The sequence below is a fragment of the Takifugu rubripes genome, chromosome 6, assembly GCF_901000725.2.
Source record: "Takifugu rubripes chromosome 6, fTakRub1.2, whole genome shotgun sequence".
In the NCBI taxonomy this organism is placed as follows: Eukaryota; Metazoa; Chordata; class Actinopteri; order Tetraodontiformes; family Tetraodontidae; genus Takifugu; species Takifugu rubripes.
In genome coordinates, this window is record NC_042290.1 from 9,205,839 (window position 1) to 9,224,723 (window position 18,885).

At 42.1% G+C, this 18,885-nt stretch overlaps 2 protein-coding genes across 6 annotated transcripts; one reads left to right on the forward strand and one right to left on the reverse strand.

Annotated features, from left to right (window-relative positions):
- Positions 1–1,736: 1,736 nt before the first annotated feature.
- LOC101072387 (substance-P receptor) lies at positions 1,737–7,861 on the forward strand. Of its 3 annotated transcripts, none has more exons than XM_029837421.1 (8): positions 1,737–2,170; positions 3,462–3,637; positions 3,751–3,945; positions 4,401–4,551; positions 4,707–4,903; positions 5,057–5,153; positions 5,229–5,302; positions 5,649–5,785. In XM_029837421.1, exons 1-7 carry the CDS (start codon positions 1,946–1,948, stop codon positions 5,292–5,294), a joined length of 1,107 nt encoding a protein of 368 aa, XP_029693281.1. In that variant the 5' UTR covers positions 1,737–1,945; the 3' UTR covers positions 5,295–5,302; positions 5,649–5,785. The 3 variants fall into 3 exon arrangements, with proteins under 3 accessions (XP_029693281.1, XP_029693280.1, XP_029693282.1); XM_029837422.1 differs by having other exon boundaries at positions 1,738–2,170; positions 5,234–5,302; XM_029837420.1 differs by lacking the exon at positions 5,229–5,302 and having other exon boundaries at positions 5,649–7,861.
- Positions 7,862–7,992: 131 nt separating this feature from the next.
- On the reverse strand, positions 7,993–18,454 carry scarb1 (scavenger receptor class B, member 1). 3 transcript variants are annotated; one of them, XM_029837419.1, is made up of 13 exons: positions 17,438–17,766; positions 16,475–16,635; positions 15,249–15,390; positions 14,963–15,166; positions 14,691–14,786; positions 14,493–14,608; positions 14,247–14,413; positions 14,048–14,166; positions 11,641–11,714; positions 11,512–11,563; positions 11,188–11,334; positions 9,339–9,411; positions 7,993–8,866 (listed from the first exon to the last, which is right to left on the reverse strand). In XM_029837419.1, the coding sequence occupies exons 1-13, from the start codon at positions 17,555–17,557 to the stop codon at positions 8,859–8,861; spliced, it is 1,479 nt and encodes a 492-aa protein (XP_029693279.1). In that variant the 5' UTR covers positions 17,558–17,766; the 3' UTR covers positions 7,993–8,858. The 3 variants fall into 3 exon arrangements, with proteins under 3 accessions (XP_029693279.1, XP_029693278.1, XP_003965490.1); XM_029837418.1 differs by lacking the exons at positions 9,339–9,411; positions 17,438–17,766 and adding an exon at positions 18,251–18,454; XM_003965441.3 differs by lacking the exon at positions 9,339–9,411 and having other exon boundaries at positions 17,438–17,764.
- Between the last annotated feature and the right edge of the window lie 431 nt (positions 18,455–18,885).

Below are 18,885 nucleotides of genomic sequence, written 5' to 3' on the forward strand. Positions count from 1 at the left end.
TCGCCAGTGTCCATTAAATAACAGTGGCTGGTTGATTCACACAAAACAGGATAAATATAAACTTTCAGAACTTTACAGTTCGTGCTCCTCGGTTTAACATACACGCACTTTCTAACTTTACCAGAAGGGGGAGGCAGCGTGCGTAATATGGGGCGTTTCGGCAAGACAGGGTTTGGAGAAATGACATTGATAAATCATATTACTAAAGTACTGAAATCAGTAGTTTAAAATCATACTATGCAAATGTGCATCTTTTTTTAGTCATATGAGGCCTAATGACCAAAACAAAAGCAAAATATTCTCCTTTTTTTGGCAAACAAGCACATGGAAGTTTGTGTGAGAGTGATTGCATTGGCCTGCATTCAGCATCATCTGATCTATGATCTTACTTCCCCACAAGACAAAAATCACAAGTTTGATGGATTGACACTCCGGGTGATATTTTTTTTAGAGAAAATAATCTGCACCTCCTGTAATAAATGCCAGCCTGTTTTGTTGTGTTTGTGGTGTTCTTGCTCATTTCACTTTCTGATTGTCTGAGCGTATCAGCTGCCAGCAACACAAGACACAGGCTCGAGATTATTCGTCCGGTTATTCTGTAATGAGATATTGAATTAGATGGAAATTGTTCCATGCCGGCAGCCTGACATGATCAGTTAAGCTTTGTTTTCCAGGGAGATTTCGTGCCAGGTGGTGGAAAAAAATCGCATAATCAGAGGAGGGCTTTACAGAATCTAACCAGAGATGTGATCCTTGTCCTTTTGTCATCCTAAATCACAGATGCAAACATGTGTATGAAGGATTTATAATAATCTAAATGTCCAACACATCCAGCAGTAAAATGTGAGCCCCACTTCACAGTGCTTAGAGTCTACAAGATCTTTGCCCGCATTGGCACATTCTTCCCCCGTCCTGTAATTCCCTCTGACAGTTTGTTGTCTTTTCCTGCGAAATAGAAGTCAGATCCTTTCTCAGACAATTAAACTGAAGTCTCAGTATCAAACCAGATGGCAGCTTTACACGATGAAGAACATGGCTTGTGGTCCTCAGGTGGGTTCATCCTGTCTTGTTCCCATCAGATTCACTTATCTCCAGTTCAGACACGAGCTTTCACTATCTGCAATGGGGCATTACAAGCAGCCACTGTGGAGGGAGCAGGTGAGGAACAAAACGGATTTCCTCTTTTTCTTCAGTGGTTTTTAAAAGCTGTGATCTGATGGGACCAAAAAACAAACACATAAAGCTTCCAGTCTGCAGACAAAGATATGCTCTGATATGCAATCCAACCCCATCTTGTCTTCATTCACACTGGAGGGGTTAGATATGCATAATGATGATGTGCATAATGTTAGGTAACTATAAAAGGCAGTGCAAGGGTTTTAAATATAAAGGTATTATAATAGTGAAGTAAATATATGTTAAACGTAATTAAAGTAATGACATAATTGTTGGCGTTTTTCCACTCCTCAGTCACCTGTAAACTGTCATGGTCGCTGCTCGGTGCAGCATTAGTGTTATAAACTGTGTATTAATAGGACACACACACCTGTTTTTGACATTGGGGATTATATAAACCAATATCATCAAATTGTGACGAGGGATTTATCCCGCCGAGTTATGTCGCCACTCGCAATAATCAGACAAGACAAAACAGATCATTTGGTCATTTTTGGGAAGGGAGGAGTTGTGTGTGGGGGTGTGGGTGTTCGTGGGGATGGGGGGGTAAAATCCCGAAGAACCTCACCGTCTGTGAAACCTCCAAGGCTGTGTGCGTTTGGATGCAGTTATCGCCACTCACGCGGTGCGTAAAGACGCAAAGCCCAAACTGCGCTTTTATCCACGTTTTGCCCCCACCTCACCTCTTCCTACATTGGAATCCGCTGCAGTAACATTACACTCATCTATTTTTAACCCCCGGCTCGCCAAACAAACCGAGGCACGGAAAATGGACCCTCTCTACAAGACCGCGGATCTGAACGGCACCAACGACAGAAACATGCCCGTAAACTACAGCGAAGAATTCAACCAGTTCGTCCAGCCCGTGTGGCAGATCACACTCTGGGCTGCTGCCTACTGCAGCATCGTTGCGGTGTCTGTGGTTGGAAACTTGGTGGTCATCTGGATTATCCTGGCGCATAAACGCATGAGGACCGTCACCAACTACTTTCTGGTAAATGATCTTTACAGTAACTGTTTGCATTCTGGATTTACTCCAGTTGGGTGTGTTTCGGGTTTTTTGGGGTTTTTTTTTTTTTTTGAGAGGGCGGGGGTGGGGGTGGGGGTAGGGGGGTTCGAACTCTGGGATAACTTGGTGCTTCGTTTAAGTACGTGACCGATATCGAACTACCTGCCAAAAAACCTAGTGTCGCAAAGATCAGACAGTCATCAGATGAGTGGAGCCATTAATTATCAGACCTTCCAAGCGCTCATTATAACAGTTAAAACCCCATCGGCGGTTCGGCGCTCGGACATGTGGTTTGTTTGCGGCTTACGTTCGAGTAAGGTTTAAGAGGCTTAATCTTCTTTTGCTTTCCAGTTGTTGTTTTTTTTACAGTTTATTTGAAATCTAACCTCTCATTCAGGGAGGAGAGGAAAGGAAACAGAGTGGGGAGGAGAGGAAACGAGAAGAGAGGAGGAGAGGAGAGGAGAGGAGAGGAGAGGAGAGGAGAGGAGAGGAGAGGAGAGGAGAGGAGAGGAGGAGGGGAGAGGAGAGGAGAGGAGAGGAGAGGAGAGGAGAGGAGAGGAGAGGAGAGGAGAGGAGAGGAGAGGAGAGGAGAGGAAGCGGAGTGGGGAGGAGAGGAAACGAGAAGAGAGGAGGGGAGGAGAGAGGAAACGAGAAGAGAGGAGGGGAGGAGAGGAGAGGAGAGGAGAGGAGAGGAGAGGAGAGGAGAGGAGAGGAGAGGAGAGGAGGAAGCGGAGTGGGGAGGAGAGGAGAGGAAACGAGAAGAGAGGAGAGGAGAGGAGAGGAGAGGAGAGGAGAGGAGAGGAGAGGAGAGGAGAGGAGAGGAGAGGAGGGGAGGGGAGGGGAGAGGAGAGGAGAGGAGAGGAGGGAGAGGAGAGGAGAGGAGAGCAGAGGAGAGGAGAGGAAAAGAGAAGAGAAGAGAAGAGAAGAGAAGAGAAGAGAAGAGAAGAGAAGAGAAGAGAAGAGAAGAGAAGAGAAGAGAGGAGAGGAGGGAGGGGAGGGGAGGGGAGGAAGAGGAGTGGGGAGGAGAGGAAACGAGAAGGGGGGGGGAGGGGAGGGGATGGGAAAGGATATTCAAGGAAAGGAAATGTTTGGTGTTTACAGCTGTCAGACTTCATCTCCACAATGATGCAAATTAGCAGAAGAATGTGGCCTGAAACAAAAGGAAAGAGTGCAACAGCTCTATTGTTCCCGATGAGAACAAGACAGATGAGAACCATTCTACTTGTCATGGAATCAAGCGTTGCGGTTGATTAGCATCATATTACCCCTCCTGCAGGTGAACCTTGCCTTTGCCGAAGCCAGCATGTCGGCGTTCAACACCGTGATCAACTTCGCCTACGCCGTTCACAACGAGTGGTACTTTGGTTCAGGGTACTGCCGCTTCCACAACTTCTTCCCCATCGCAGCCATATTTGCCAGCATTTACTCCATGACGGCCATCGCTCTCGACAGGTGCGTGAGTCGGCAGGTACTGGAACGACGGTGCACTGAAAGCACACGAACGCATCAAGAGCAAAAAGAGCAAACATCCCCACACACTCCCGTGTCCTCCCTTGTGTGTTTAGATACATGGCGATCATCCACCCCCTGCAGCAGAGGCTGACTTCCACCGAGACTCGGGTGGTGATCGCTGTGGTCTGGGTGCTGGCTCTGCTCCTGGCCTTTCCCCAGTACTACTACTCCGCCACGGCCCTGCTGCCTGGACGCACAGTCTGCTACATAGACTGGCCCGAGTACACCACTGTGGACTTCAAGAAGATGTGAGTCACGTCAAGCAGTTCGGCAACGTCAGCAGCTGGTTTCCGACCAAAGGAGAGTTCGTTAGGAGTGTTCTCTCAGTACTTTCCTGTTCCTGCGGGGGAAAGCAGGTTGATTCGATCCGCAGAAGCTCCTGGTTAGGACTTCTTTTGTTAGAAAAGAGGCTGGTGTTTGCTACTTCAAAGGTCTTTCCTGAGGGAATATTTGGGTTTATCAACAATGGAGCCAGGTGCTGCTGAGGGGGAGTTCAGGTGAAGCGTCTGTCTGCGTGGATCATCTTCACTTCTGCCTGGGTTGTGTTGGAAATCTCCAGCTGCTGAAAGAGAGGAAAAATAATAATTAAATGCATCTGTTTAGAATAACTGCAAATTCAACATTATGATTTCAAAAATGCTTGCACATGACATACCTGTAATAAATTTAAATGCCTTTTTTTTTGTGGATATTTTGGTGTCAGATACTACGTCTGTGTGACACTGCTGATCTACTTCCTGCCCCTTTGCATTATGGGATTGGCCTATACAACTGTGGGCGTCACCCTCTGGGCAAGTGCAATTCCTGGAGATTCCTCCGAACATTACAAACAGCAGCTTACTGCCAAACGCAAGGTGATACACACACACACACACACACACACACACACACATAGACGAGAGTTTTCCAAGGGATTAAACTTTCCTTAAATGCCTTTTTAATCCCTCACAACAACAAAAATTAAAAAGAGATGATTCGATAAAATGGCTGTGTTTTCTATCTGGGGCAGGTGGTGAAGATGATGATCGTGGTGGTGTGTACGTTCGCCATCTGCTGGCTGCCCTATCACATCTACTTCTTACTGCACCAGTTCTTCCCCGAGCTCTTCGAGGAGCGCTACATCCAGCAGGTCTACCTGGCCGTCATGTGGCTGGCCATGAGCTCCACCATGTACAACCCAATCATCTACTACTGCCTCAACAGCAGGTGAGATCTCCTCCCCCATCGTCTACGCCTCCCTTTGTTTTGCTTTGTGTTTGTGTTGGTAATCTGTATTTGTGTTTATAATCCAGTCGGCTGCATGCAGTGTAATTCCTGTTTAATCCGCCCCCTTATGATCACTTATCCTCCATCCGGCAGGTTCCGAGCAGGATTTCAGCAAGTGTTCGTCTGTTGCACCCCCACTGTCGCCCAGGAGGAGCTAGAGCTCAAGTCACCGCGTTACCTGCAAACCCAGGTGTGTGTCCGACGCGGCGTGGTCGTTAAAAGTGCAGTGGGAACTCATGGAAGCAGAGATGTATTGTCTCAACAGGACAGACCCCAACCAGTCAGCGTTAACCTGCTCCACCAAACCTCCGGGAGGTCACGAGGGATGTGATTCTAAAGGTTAACCTTTAGGGATAGAATTAAAACAAGGGTCCTTCCCTCCATATAAGCCTGGTGCTGCTCAAGGTTTCTTCCTGTTATGAGATTTTTCTGCCATTCTTGGGTTATGGGTCTCTGTAAAGTGCCTGGAAACAATCTGAATGGGAACATATGAAACATAAATAAGGTTAAATTGAACCGAATGTACAGGACAGGTTGCTAAATACATATAATCTTGCACGCCAAAGCAGAAATATCGAATACAAACATTTAGAAAATGTGGTTGCTATGAAATTAATGGTGAAAACAAGTCACCATCATTTAGCTGATGATCCAGTATTTACTTTATTGTGTTTTTTTTTTTCAGATGAGCCTTTACCGAGCTAGTCGGATGGAGACTGCCGTGTCCACCGTTGTCCATCCTGCAGAATCGGAGCCAAAGTGTCCAGAATCGCCCCCTCGTAGCCCTCACAGCCAGCATCCTGAGGAAGTCGCTTTGAGCATCTCAGAGACCTTTACGAAGAGTCCGAGCAGCTCCCCAAAGTAGAACAAGCAGACATGGACATGGGGGGAGCGCTGAAAACCTCCATCATCTCATGGTTGATGCTCAGATGCTACCGTGTTCTGTTTAAGTGCATTAGTGCGTTAGCCTTACCTGCCTAACTGGAGCCCAGTCTGGAAAATAACAAAAGTTAAGTAACCTTCAGTGACACATTCGAGACTTGAATAATTCCAATTCAGTCACCCATCTTCTACCACTTCCATCCTTCAGTGGGATTGGAGGTAATTCCAATTCGTGCTGCATAATAGTTTTTTTTTTTGCAAAATTTATGTGGAATGATTTTTTCCCACATATTTCAAATGTTATGACAACTAGGAGTTAATATTTGAAGTATGAATATTTTTCAGTATTTGCAGCTTTGTCTCAATGAAGGGGACCTAAATGCCTAATGGTAAAGTTGTACACAAGCATTTTTGGTTTTGTAGGTAATCAAGCTGGAACTAAAGGTTCCACTTCTCTCAGTGTATCCGTGTGTTTAAGGTTCGATATATATGTGCACATTTGGGGACACAATGGGACACGCACGGTTTCCCGTGGCAGCGGTGTCATGTTGCGTTTGAGCAGCACAGAAAACAAGAGGACAAGTTCAGTATGTGTGTGTGTGTGTACTTCTCGCACCTGTTGCACAGGCTTTGGGCCTTGTTTTGACACTTTGTATTTGTGTGTGAGTGAGTGTGTGAATGAGTGTGTGAGTGAGTGAGTGTTGGGTGGGTTCAGTATGCAGCACTTAGGTCAAAGGTCGGCTATAGATAGAAAATGGAGCAGTGGAACAGCGACCTCTGCGTGGCAACTAATAAAGTGGAGGGACAAGAATGGGAAAACATGAGGAAGGGGTACCTGTGGGCTGGGGTGGGGGGGTCAGTTGCTATGTCATCGGTAAAGGATGAAAGACAACAGCTGTGCAAATCCAGTCAGACAATGTCAGTGTACAGTTTACTGGGACCCTTTACCTGAACATGACCAAATCTAAGTACTGAATATTATTATTATACAATGAATAATGTGTCTCAAGTGTGGTGCCTTATATCCATCATACGTAAAGTCAGGTGTCATTAGAAAACAAACAGCAGAGCTCACTTGGTTTTTTTTCTCATTTGTTTTTGGTTGTTATTCATATGTACACCAATTGATTTGGTTTCACAAGTGCTGATTTATCACCGATTCTTCATCTCTCCACATCAGATGATGTCATCTCTTCAGTGGAAGCGTTGGGTCACATGACTCAAGTCACGATTCTGTTTGAGGCGAGCTGGAGGATCACGTAACTAAACCACTGCTTAAAGATAATAAAATAATACTGAATTTAAAATGTATATCAGATCATATAATGGAAGCATCAGTCGTGTCGGTGCAATATTTATGATTCTAATGTCTTTGACTACTTACTAATTTCCATATTAATATTGTAAAATATTAAGTTACATATGGAATATACTATATAAGCAAATACAGAAGACTTTATAATACTTTTTTTATGATTCACAGTAATAAAGAATGTATGGATGGGTTAAGTGCATAACAAACAAACAATGAAAGAGCATAAATTGACATCAGAGAGTAAAGTGCAAAGGCACCACGTTGTGCAGAGATGAATGTTTATGGTTTTCGTTAGTGGACGGGCGATGACAGAGGTGGACACATACCTGCTGTCCAGGTGTGCACCGGCTTATGTAACTGATAAATCAGACAAGCTGATATAACAAGCTTATACATAAACCCTCAAACAGGAACGACTTCTGACTATCACCGCTATCACCCACGATAAAGGCTGATGATAAAAAGGTCAAACTCCTCTGTGTCCTCATCGGAGGACGATCACCTCAACGCGCGTAAGTGACACTTCCTCCAAGTGCAGGAGTGATTGCTCACTGGTGTATTGGTGCAATTACAATAACTAAATGAATCAATTAGATGAGAGTGCTATAGTGTGAGTTAAGGGGTAGACGTTGGTGACGAGTGCCTTTTGTTAATATTTCAGCAAACAGCTGTCAAATAAATATCGAAGAAATATTTGTAGGAAAATATAGAAATAAAGACAAATAAATCTCATTTGCCGTTTCATGTGTTAGTTTTCATTCATTTTCTCTTGTTGGTGCTGCTGTGTGACAGGAAACCAGCAAAAGAAAATGTAAAAAAAGACCAGATGAGCGTCAATTGATGGCTTGTTTATTTCTTCATGGTGCCACGTCACAATTCATTAAAAGAAACCTGCCTGAACCGTCAAGTATATATCCACATTTTTATGAAGGACAATGTAAAGGGGATCCAACGATGAAATGTTTGACTTTTTCTGCATTTGAGCCTCGACATATTTCCAGTCTATCACAGTTAATTAAGGCCCACTGGTCCTCAGATAGCTGCTCGGCCCCTGCTTTAGTTCCCCTGCAGAGTAACGCCGATCTAAAGCGGAGGCCAAACAGCCAGCATCCCACTGGGACCTGGGAAAACATCCATATTCAACAGTGACAGATGAGGAAACAAACCCAGGACTGGTGCAAACCACCGTGTCACCGTCTGCGTTAACGGCTCCCGCTCAAGGCCGACGCCCTCTCAGGTCAGCACTCGTGCATTAATGGGGCAAAATGTTTAAGCCTTTGACGAAAGCCAATAAATAGTCAACAGAAAACCTGCTGCATGCTCCGCACACACGTGGAACAGGTCGTCGATCATCATCTGAAAGTGCTGCAATGCAAATTTTACAGAATTGAATACAAAAATGCATCTCTCTAAATTTTGAGACTGAAGTTGGGTAATTCAAACACGTTCATGCCCATCAAGAGTCACTGTTTGAACGATGCATCATTCACAGCCACTAAGCTGTACAGAGAGTGCCAGTGTTTCTCCCCATTGAATAAGTTGGAGTGATGTTAGTAAAAGTGTAAAATCCCCAACACCAATTATTTGTGTTGATGTGCGTGTTAATATGTGTGTCAGTCCACATCGTCCTGCAGTAGAGGGTCTTTCTCCCCGGCCGAGGCGCTCGCCTCTCCCTTGGATGTGGCGCCTCCTCCACATTTATGTCTCTGCAGAACAAAGAGCTCAACATTAAAACGTGTTCGGGAGACAAAGGAGGTGCGGGGAACAAGGTTGGACGCAGCGTGCAACAAAAACACCCTCAGACAAAAGCGGTGTGCTTTTCCTCTTCACACATCACAGTTACCCGTCTTTTCAGATCCAATCCCCATGGAGGATGCTGACACGGGGGTTAGTATCCTGGTTACACTATTCATGCCTAATGCTTGTAAAGATTGCACAACTACTTTCAAAAGCATGCATGTGCTACCTGGATACTGCTGAGGATGTAACAGAGGAAACAAAATTGCATTAATCCAAGCGTCCCTGACACGGATCGCCATTCCCGTTTTAAACATCGCACGCAGGCAGGAAGGAGTCGTCCATTTTTCAGGTATAAATATGTCAAATATTGGGTTTAACGATGCAGCATTATAGCACAGAAACATTGAAACGTGTGTCTGCTCTTATGCACGCACCCACCTGAATTAGTCATGATATATTTCTCCTGTGTTTCATGGTCGCGTGAACCTTTTATCTGTTCTTTGTTTGAGACCTAAAAGGCAACCAAATAGGTTCACAGCGTCATCCAATCAGAATTTCGAAAAAAGGAAATCGGCTGCTGCTTTGATTCGGGTTGTGGAGCGAGCAGCGCTGGATTTTATTTTTAAAATTGTGGAAACGTTAGAGACAGCGGGATTCATGCAGGGAGTCGCTTTTAATGGTGTTGATCCAGTCAGTCATGCAGTTAATTATAAGGGCCATGATTGGTTAATTAACAGTCTTCCCTACAATTATTCACAGCCACAGGGGGAGGCATTCATATTGTTACACCAACAGCACGTCTGAGCAGAGCCGGATCAAGCCCCCCACCCCACCTCTATTTTTTTTAGATTTTTTTAGATTTTGAAGACCGAGCATGGGGAAATGGCACCACTGAGTTTGTTTAATCTCATTTCTGTTTTTATTTTCATGCTATTTGTGTATTTTTTGGGGAGGGCTTGAGGCGGCGCCCCCGTCCAGCAGATGGCGCCCATGCTAAGAGCTGGCCCTGCATTTTAACCATCAGAAATCAATATTATTATATGTAAGGATCATCCTGGAGTAGGGTTGAAATCAGCCAGTGGTTTTTGATGTCTTTTTTTTTTTTTTTTTTTAATAAACAACAAATTATTACAAACAGCTTTTGCAGCAGACTTTGAGTCTCATCAAGTCATTCAATTTGCCATGAAAACTCGGATGTAAATAATAGGATAATTGTCACAGAAACCGTGCAGTCAGTTGTTAAATAGTTCTACCGGTCTCCTCCTGACTAGCTTCTGTGTACCCGACTTTCATTAACTTCCTGATCCATAACATCTCAACTCTACACGGTAGATCTTACTGATTACTACTCCAGTGATCGGTCCTTGTACAGAAAGTAACACTGGAATGGTTTTGATATGGTAAAAAGCAGTAGATTTCCTTCATAATATTTGAAGTAGTATTATTTCCAAGGCCACAAAATGATTAAGAGTGATTATAAAAATGACTTCCTGTTCAGAACAGATTGAGATCAACATGCCTCAAAGACTCTGGGGAGATCTTTAAGGTGTCATCTGAACACTGATTGGAAGGAATTGGTGATTGAGGCTGAAGTCTTCATATCCAAAATCAAACAAACAAAACAAAATTTGGAAACGAGATGATTGAAGACAGATCGTTTAGATATTTAGAGATTTACGAACCCCGTTTTCAAATACCGTAGAACTAAATGTATCAATTTCGACCTGCCTCTGCAAACACAAAAGATCAAAGACACTCAACCACTTGTCAATTTTTGCACGTGACAATGGGGTGAAATATAAAAGAAGAACTTTCTTTCCTTTGAAACAGCAGATTGTAAGAAATAGTCTGATTCCTAGCTGCAGGACCATTGTGATGTGCATCTGATCAGAGTATCTGACAGTACTGATATATAATACACTACAGGTATTAACACTTGCTGGCTTCATGCAGTCAGTCACAAGGGGCAGAGTTAAAGTTTGTGGATAAATCAAGTCTGGCTTTGGAATGCAGACACGTCTACAATGGAGCAAGAGTGTCTGCATGGAGACTATTCAAATAAATGTTCTGGTCATATTTCCAATACTCACAGCTAATTAATCACACAAAAGAGGCTTTATCTACTAGACTCTGGCTTCTTACGGCCTATGGTAGATGTAAATCACAGTTTTTCAGAACCTCCTGCTCCAGACCCTTAACTGTTAGCAGACAAGATGCAGAACAATGCAGCATGCAGTTAAAATACATTAAAACCCCAGCCGCCTGTAAGCGTAGGGGGCAGTCTTACCTTGAATCTGTAACGCACAAAAGCGGCGATTATTATTGTTGCCAGGCCGAGAGCGATCATTCCATACTGCATGTACTCCATCACAGCAGGAAGGACAACGAGGTTGGTGTGGAATGTGTTGAGGATAGGGCCGTCGATGTATCCCCTCTGAAGAGGGGGAAGAAGACAGCCATTAACTGTGCATCCCGTTTTGTGCTACAGCTATTTTTGTATGAGATTTTTAAAACATACTTAATATAATGTGACAGCACAGTGACAGTAATTGAGCCGCTGCAGGATAAAATGTCGTAAATTGCACTATTGCGTTCTAAAAACGTTAATTACCTCTTCAAACCAGAGCATCGGCATCACCACCTCAGAGATCTTCCCAGTTTCTCTAATGGGTCAAAAAGATCTTCGTTTAATGAGCTGAAAGTCTGTGAGGCAACAAAGTTGAAAGAATAATTCCCTTACGTAATTCCTCTCACTCTCTTCATGTAGAGGTTAAGCTGCAGGCGGATGGACACATTCAGCGGGACACCAGTTAGCTGAAAGGAAGAAAATCAACAGCGCTCACGCGAGGAAATACCGCGCACGACTGATTTTAGCTGTAAAGTTTGCAGGTAAATATATGAAGAATATAAACAAAAATGTCATTGTTCTAAGAGCAAAACGGTTTCAGGGAACCCAAGACTTCAATACAAAAAATAATTCTTCATGTAGCTTTTAGTCAGTACGCTCAAAGTACGACTCTTCCCGCCTAACAGTGACTAGAGAGAATTCTATCTGATATTAGAAGGATTTATGTTAGCGGTAGTTCCATGAAGTTCATATGCATTTGGAAAAAGCTTTGGCGGCCTTCCCCAGATACACTGTAGCCTTAGTCAGCACAGTTTGGTTGTTTTACAAAAAAAAAAAAAAAAAAAAAAAAAAAAAAAGGAACAACGTGTTTTTATGGTTTTAAACAACCCTTAACTTACAAAAAACTGCCATTACCGAGATAGTCCCACATCTCAATTACCTTATCACTCCTCAGAAAACCTTTCTGCTGCCAAAGTTTACACAAGTTGCCCAACGGTTTTGGAACACGGCGATGTTGCAACAGACGGACCCATATCCAGCGGCTCTACTTTCTTTTCCATCCATCCAAGACATTATCTTTCAGGATTAATGCAAGTGTTCATTTAAGAGTTTAACCAAACTCAAGTTGTTCACATTATCAAGAAAATAATATGTAATGTGATAAAGTCTAAAAAGCACTAGTAATGTTCTGCAGTAGATGTATAACTTACTAAAAAGATTGTTGTTTTTAAGAATTCTTTTTACAGCTAATGGTTTCAGGGGCTGTGCTTACACCAACAAGCTGCAAAGATGAACTTTCTAAAATGCTTTCTAATCTAATTAAAGGTTGTATTTTATTATTTCTGAATTTGACAACTGTTTTTCTGCAGCTGTTTAAGAGGAAACAACTGGGGGAAATTCTGCCTCCCATTCTCAAACAACAAAAAGCTATTATCCACAAAAATCAAAGGCTGATTTGCATTTCATCTTCACCAAGCGCTGCACTGAGATGTCCTGTGATATGAATCTAGATCTGAATGACACAGAAAGCTCTGCTAGCCTGCAGCGAACACGCGCTTCTATCAGAACAGCGAGAGTCGCTAGCAGAAGCGTTTTTACTGCGACAACGTCTGACAAACCTTAACTCTCAATAAAGAGCTGCAATCACCGAGATAGTTTCCAATTACCTTATCACAACTAAGGACACAGCAAATTACACTTTATCACAACACCTTATCACAGCTTAGGGCTCAGCAAATCGCACCGAAGAGTTGCATAACGGCTTTGGAACGTGACGATACGTGGCAACGCAGCACTAAATATGGATCTGTGTTTATCGCTTGGATTTAAAAAGAAACGATTCGATTCTCACCTTTGGTCATTACCTTGTTCTTAGTCATTCTTAGTAAATTTTATTCAGCTTTACCAGAAAGAAAGAAAAAGGAGTTCAGGCCTCCTCACAAAAATTATGGTTATTATCAGCAGAGGTTAAAGTATAATAAAACACAGTGATAAGAAAAAGACTGTGATGCACACGGCATCAACAAGCTGCTCAAATGATCTGCTCATCTGTATTAAATATAAAGCTGTGTTGATTCTTTTAATGCAACCAAGCTTGACTCTGAAATGATAAAAATATGTAAATTTCCTTTAAATATCAGGATTATCCAGTTCTGCATAAAACAGGTCTATAACTAGCATGACAGCCTGATTTTTTTTTTACTGAAAATAAAGTAACATTTGTGAACAAGTATAAAGAAATGACTCATTATAACGTTATCTGTTGTCCATATCTAATCAGTCCACTGTAAGATCACCTCAAGGACAGTGACAACAATCCTACTGAAGGAATATAATAATGCTTTTTAAGTGAATCTGGTAGCCTAAAATAAAAATCATACTCTTATTTATCTCAAGTACCATTCAGTGGAAAAAATAAAGTCCAACATTATAGTAAAACCGAATACACATCCATTCATAACGTTCTTCAACATGACTGTTGTACGGACACTGATCGGGCCAACAAAGACATCTGTATTCTAGAAGTTGTCCCAAGCTGTGTGACATGATTCATAATTTGGAACGGTTATTGCCTCTCTCCATCAGCTGGCAATTAAAATGCTCATAACACTGACTCACCGTCACATAACACATCACTAATCAACTGAAGGTCAGTATCAGCAAAAGCAAAGAGCGCATGTATTATGACCGTAGCTGCATGGAAGCACAACAATTTATGGGACTATACTGAGGCTATAATCTGTTTAGAAGGTCAGTTATATGCATGCGCGCGCGCGTGTGAGTGTGCGTTTGTGCTCACTGGGTGAATATCTATGAAGAGGCCGTGGTCTTCCTCATTTGGAGAGAGCCCATGCACGTAGTCCAGCAGCACAGGGTCAGCGTTGAAAAAGTGAGGGTGGGAGATGAAGACCGGAGAGTCTGGAGATATTCAAACAAAAACAGCGTGAAGCACGACAATGGAAATACGTTTACACAGATAAACGGGGGTCTTGACTCACTTTGGCGGCAACTGCTGACATTCAGGAGGCCGGACTGTCTGCAGGGACAGAAGCCTTCATTGGGGGAGTAATCTGTTCCGTTGGCAAACAGGGTTTTAGGAGCAACAAAGCGGTAAAGAGGGATACCCTTCATCTTGCCAGAGCGCTGGTAAACCAGCTCCAGAGATCTGTGGAGGGGGAGGGGGGGTAAAACATCTGTAAATCTGCTGAAATTAGGACCAGAGAGAAAAGTAAAAGATTTTTTACCTGCAGGCATCTGGGCTGTAAAAGGGCAATGTGCTCTCTTCGGTCATGAAGGGAGGCCACATCTGTCCAGCTGTGCCGTTAATCATGTTACACTGAGGGGTCCGCCAGTAAGAGAGCTGCAGACGAAGCAACAAGTCAAAAACAGGAGCGAGGAAGGAAAAAAAAATCCTGTGTGGTGGTTAAGATGTGTTCAGTAACCTCTGTCAGGCCATTCCAGGAGACAACTTTGTGGACGTTCCTGATGTCGTCCTTCCCAGTGTGGATGGTGAACAGGCCAGTGTCGGAGTTATTGAACTAAAAGACAGATTAATGTCGTCTTCTCTCCGATTCAGTTCATGGCCTCAGCGTTAAAAGCAAAGGTTAAACAACGCATCTAACAGATAGCATGCTAGCGAGGTGAATATTTATTTGCTTTAGTAGCAGCAATTGAAGGTGAACGTAAAGCGCTAGAAGTCATTTTAATAACTCACTTCAGAGAAGAGGCCAAACTTCCCAGACGAGGGCAGCATGCCGGGCAGGTATTTATTGAGGAAATTCACCAGCTTGCTGTCATAACCCCACATCAGCTCCCCCACTGTCTTTGTCAAGAACGGCCCCTCATCGAAGGTCTTGAATGCCATGCTGATGATCATGCGCACAGGAACGGACAGGCTTTCCAACATGACTGCTGCGCCCTGGAGGCACCGATGGGACTCAGCACTGAAGGACCGTCACTGAATTAATCGCAAAGTTTAGAAGGAGAAAATATTGGCTCACCAGCACCAGCATGTTTGGAATGGTGAGAACATCGGACTCGTTCCCCACAGACATGCTCGGTTCAAAGTAGTAGCTTCGGTATTCTTTGTAAGACACCGTGGAGTTGGGATGAAATGTGATGTTGTCTTTCTGGATGCGTTTTCTGAAGAACATTTCAAGAGGGAAAAATCTTAGTTTATAAAGCACAAATATGCAAACTGCTTAAAACCTGACTGCTTTGATGATTAAAACCAGGTTGTTCACTTCCGTTTGGTTTTTTTGTTGTTTTCATGCAGTGTCTGACCGCATGTAGGCTCAGGCTTGCACGCTCAGCGGAAAGCACATGCCAACATGTAAGACTGCACATGGGGTGCCGATTGTAAAGCAACTCAAACACAGCAACCCTTTTTTCACATTTAACTGGGTGAGAATTTTTAAAAAATCACTTTAGGATATTTTGTATGATTTACTATCATAGATATATATGAAATAGTTAAATGTAAATATGAAATAGTTCAGTGTAAATATTAAATGATAGATGCAAATGTTAAATTTCAATGTTAAATCTAAATTCAAGTGTTGAATTTAAATCTTAAATTATTAGATCTAAATGCTAAATCTAAACCTTACTTTTAAATCTAAATGTTAAATCTAAATGTCTCATGTGAAACTAAGCATTTAGCGAATATGCACATTTAAAAAAATAAAACACTTTTTTGAACATACTTTGATGCCAAATAGCACCCCATAAACGGAGTAAAGAATGGCGATATATGGACTATCATCATGATGCATTCGAGGTTCCTTTATTTGAACACATTCTCTAATTATTAAAACAATCACATTGTTAACTTTTTTTTTTTTAAAAGGAATCGTCTTAAATCTTCTCTAAAAAAACAAGGTGCAGACCTTGTTTTGTTTTTTTTAATATACAAAACACACAGATACCTGAATTTCCTGAACTGAGAATAATGTAGAAATTTCAGTCACTTTTCTATCAGCATGGGGTGGTAATAGTGAGGTGGTTTTTGTTCTAATATTTTAATTGATGAGTTAATAGGTTTTTATTTCAGGTAAATGAGACAACAAAAACAATAACTAGAGTTTAAAATCAGAAATAATTTTGATACATCCATACTAGATCACCCAACATCTAAACTTGAACAGTTTCAATCAAAAATGACAAAATAATGTCCTGTAAGTGCAGTTCAAGTGGTCCAGCTTGTTCCAGGTGAAGTCGAACATACCTGTACACATAAGGTCCCCTCTGCTCCACCATGGGCTTCTCTCCAGCCAGAATCTCCTTCGGATTTAAGACGTGGAAGAAGTAAACAGACATGAAGAATGGTACGGGCACATCCCTCCACATGGTGTAGGACATCTCATTTTTGGGGTCAATGACTGTGTTCTAGGAGATAGAAAGTTTTGTTTAATTCAGTCAATATACAAATATTAATATAGAGATGTTGAGATTATGGATGGATCATTTTTTATTAGAAATTAAACCAGGTCCAATTACAAAATATCAAAATTGTCAGTGTGCGCAAAGAGCGCTAAAAAAAAAAAAAAAATCACTTCTGTTTTATAGTATAGAATCTATACCATATATCAACGCATAAACCCACACTTTAGATCCTCTTTTACACAGCACATTTAGCCTGTAAAGCAACCTATAAAATGTTGCACCATTTATAAAATCAAAATATTTTATACTCTAATGTAGCGTAGTATATATCACTGAAGACTTTGTGTATAATTTAATTAGGATAACCCAAAGTAAGGATATTTGAGAGCAAATTAATTTAATTACCTCAAGTGTTAAACTAGCTCTGCTTTAATTTGTTCCTTTAAAACATGATAAATGAATTATCATAATCCTTACTTATCAAATGTTTTACATGTATTTTGGGAAAATGTGCCAAAGCTTCTACATATAACTTAGTTTTCACAGCTTTTCAGAAAGTAACAGGTCTCTATCAAAAGATTAGATAGGCCGACACATAAAGGGCAACATTTATTACAAAATAAAGATACAAAAGGTGACCTCTGCGCGTTGTGAACACAACATTATCCTGTAAATGAGTTAACCTGAAGACAAACCAACAGGATATCTACGTTTTCACCGCACAGATTGAAACTTGGGCTGCAAATAAATGCTATAAATTCTTCAAAGTAATGACTGAACATAATAAATGTGCACGGTATCCTACCTTTACCACCTGGTCGTCGATAATTAGTGGTCCCACAAAAGTAAGAAGAGTTCCAAAGAAAACCGTGAGGACACCGACGACTATAAAGCCGACAGCGACCTTAGATTTATTTATTGCCATAGTTTCTTACTGACAGATGGTACTTTGTGTTCCTGTGTTGTTTGTGTCGACAGACCAGCAGATAAACACGGCTGAATCACTGCTAGTGATAACAATGACCTCTCCCCATTAACGCCGGTGTTTAAATGACAAGGACCGCGGTCCAGCCGGCTTTTAAAGCCGCTGCTCGATGTTTTTGACCCGCTTGTGCAGTCCCCATGTTTAAATGCAGTCGTCACGCCGTCGCTGGCGAGAGCACTCTGGGAAATGTAGTTTTTGCTGAAGCGCTCGCAGACCCGCGACAGATTGAATGAACGTGCGAGTAATAGGAAATAAAATAAAGTAGTATAAAAGAGGAAAAGTTTTATAAATTTACGAGATGAAATTTTAAGTTTTCTTAATTTGACAATGGAAAATTGTCAGAAGCAGTGAACACATGACCTTGGGACCTATTGATACGGAACGTGTTCTCATATATAATATTTATATATGTATATATGTGTGTATATATATATTGATATAGACTTTCTCGAATATTTTAGAATGAACAAAATAATAGACATAAGTCATACATCAGTCCATTTTAATGACAATTATTCAATGATTAAATGCAAGTCCAATTACAATAGTGATTTTTTTATACAAAACATTTTCATAGATGACCATGCATATTTACATTTCATAGACCGAAAACAAGAACAGCGCCCAGCTTACCTTTATTACCTGGTCGGTCATCACAGTCGGCCCCATAAGCACACTAATCCCACCAAAAACCAACGTTAACGCCCCCGCCACTATAAATCCAAGCGCAACTTTGGCTTTATCAATAGTCATGATTATCGGTAACTTTTTGGATTGGAAAATTCCCCTGAGTCTGCAACTCCGAATATGATGTGGGGATATTTGTCAGGGAGGTTTGAAAGAGGCTGCAGCAAGTCGTTGGCACTTTTTATATTTTGTGCAGACCCCACCTCTCGTCAGCTTCAGGGGCAACTTTTTTCCTTCATTTTCCCCCCCAAGGGTGGGGCTGAATTTTCAAGCTGTAAAATCACATGCAGCCAGATACTCATCACTGCAAATTATTGTTTAGATTTTTGTTGTGAGCTGGTATAAGTTGTTGTAAATTTGGGCATTAGGTGCTAATCAAATTGAGTTCTTCTTTAGGATGCCATACCAAGACCTTCCTATAGCACCAACAACCACATCTGCACAGAATGTCCCACTGTGGAGGCTCCCTTGAGAACACCCCCATGACCCTTCTTTCTGGTTGCCCTCACACAGCCAGGGTAAGCTATAAATTGTAGCATGCTTGACTGACAGCAGGCAGAATAACGAGTAGCATGGTGACT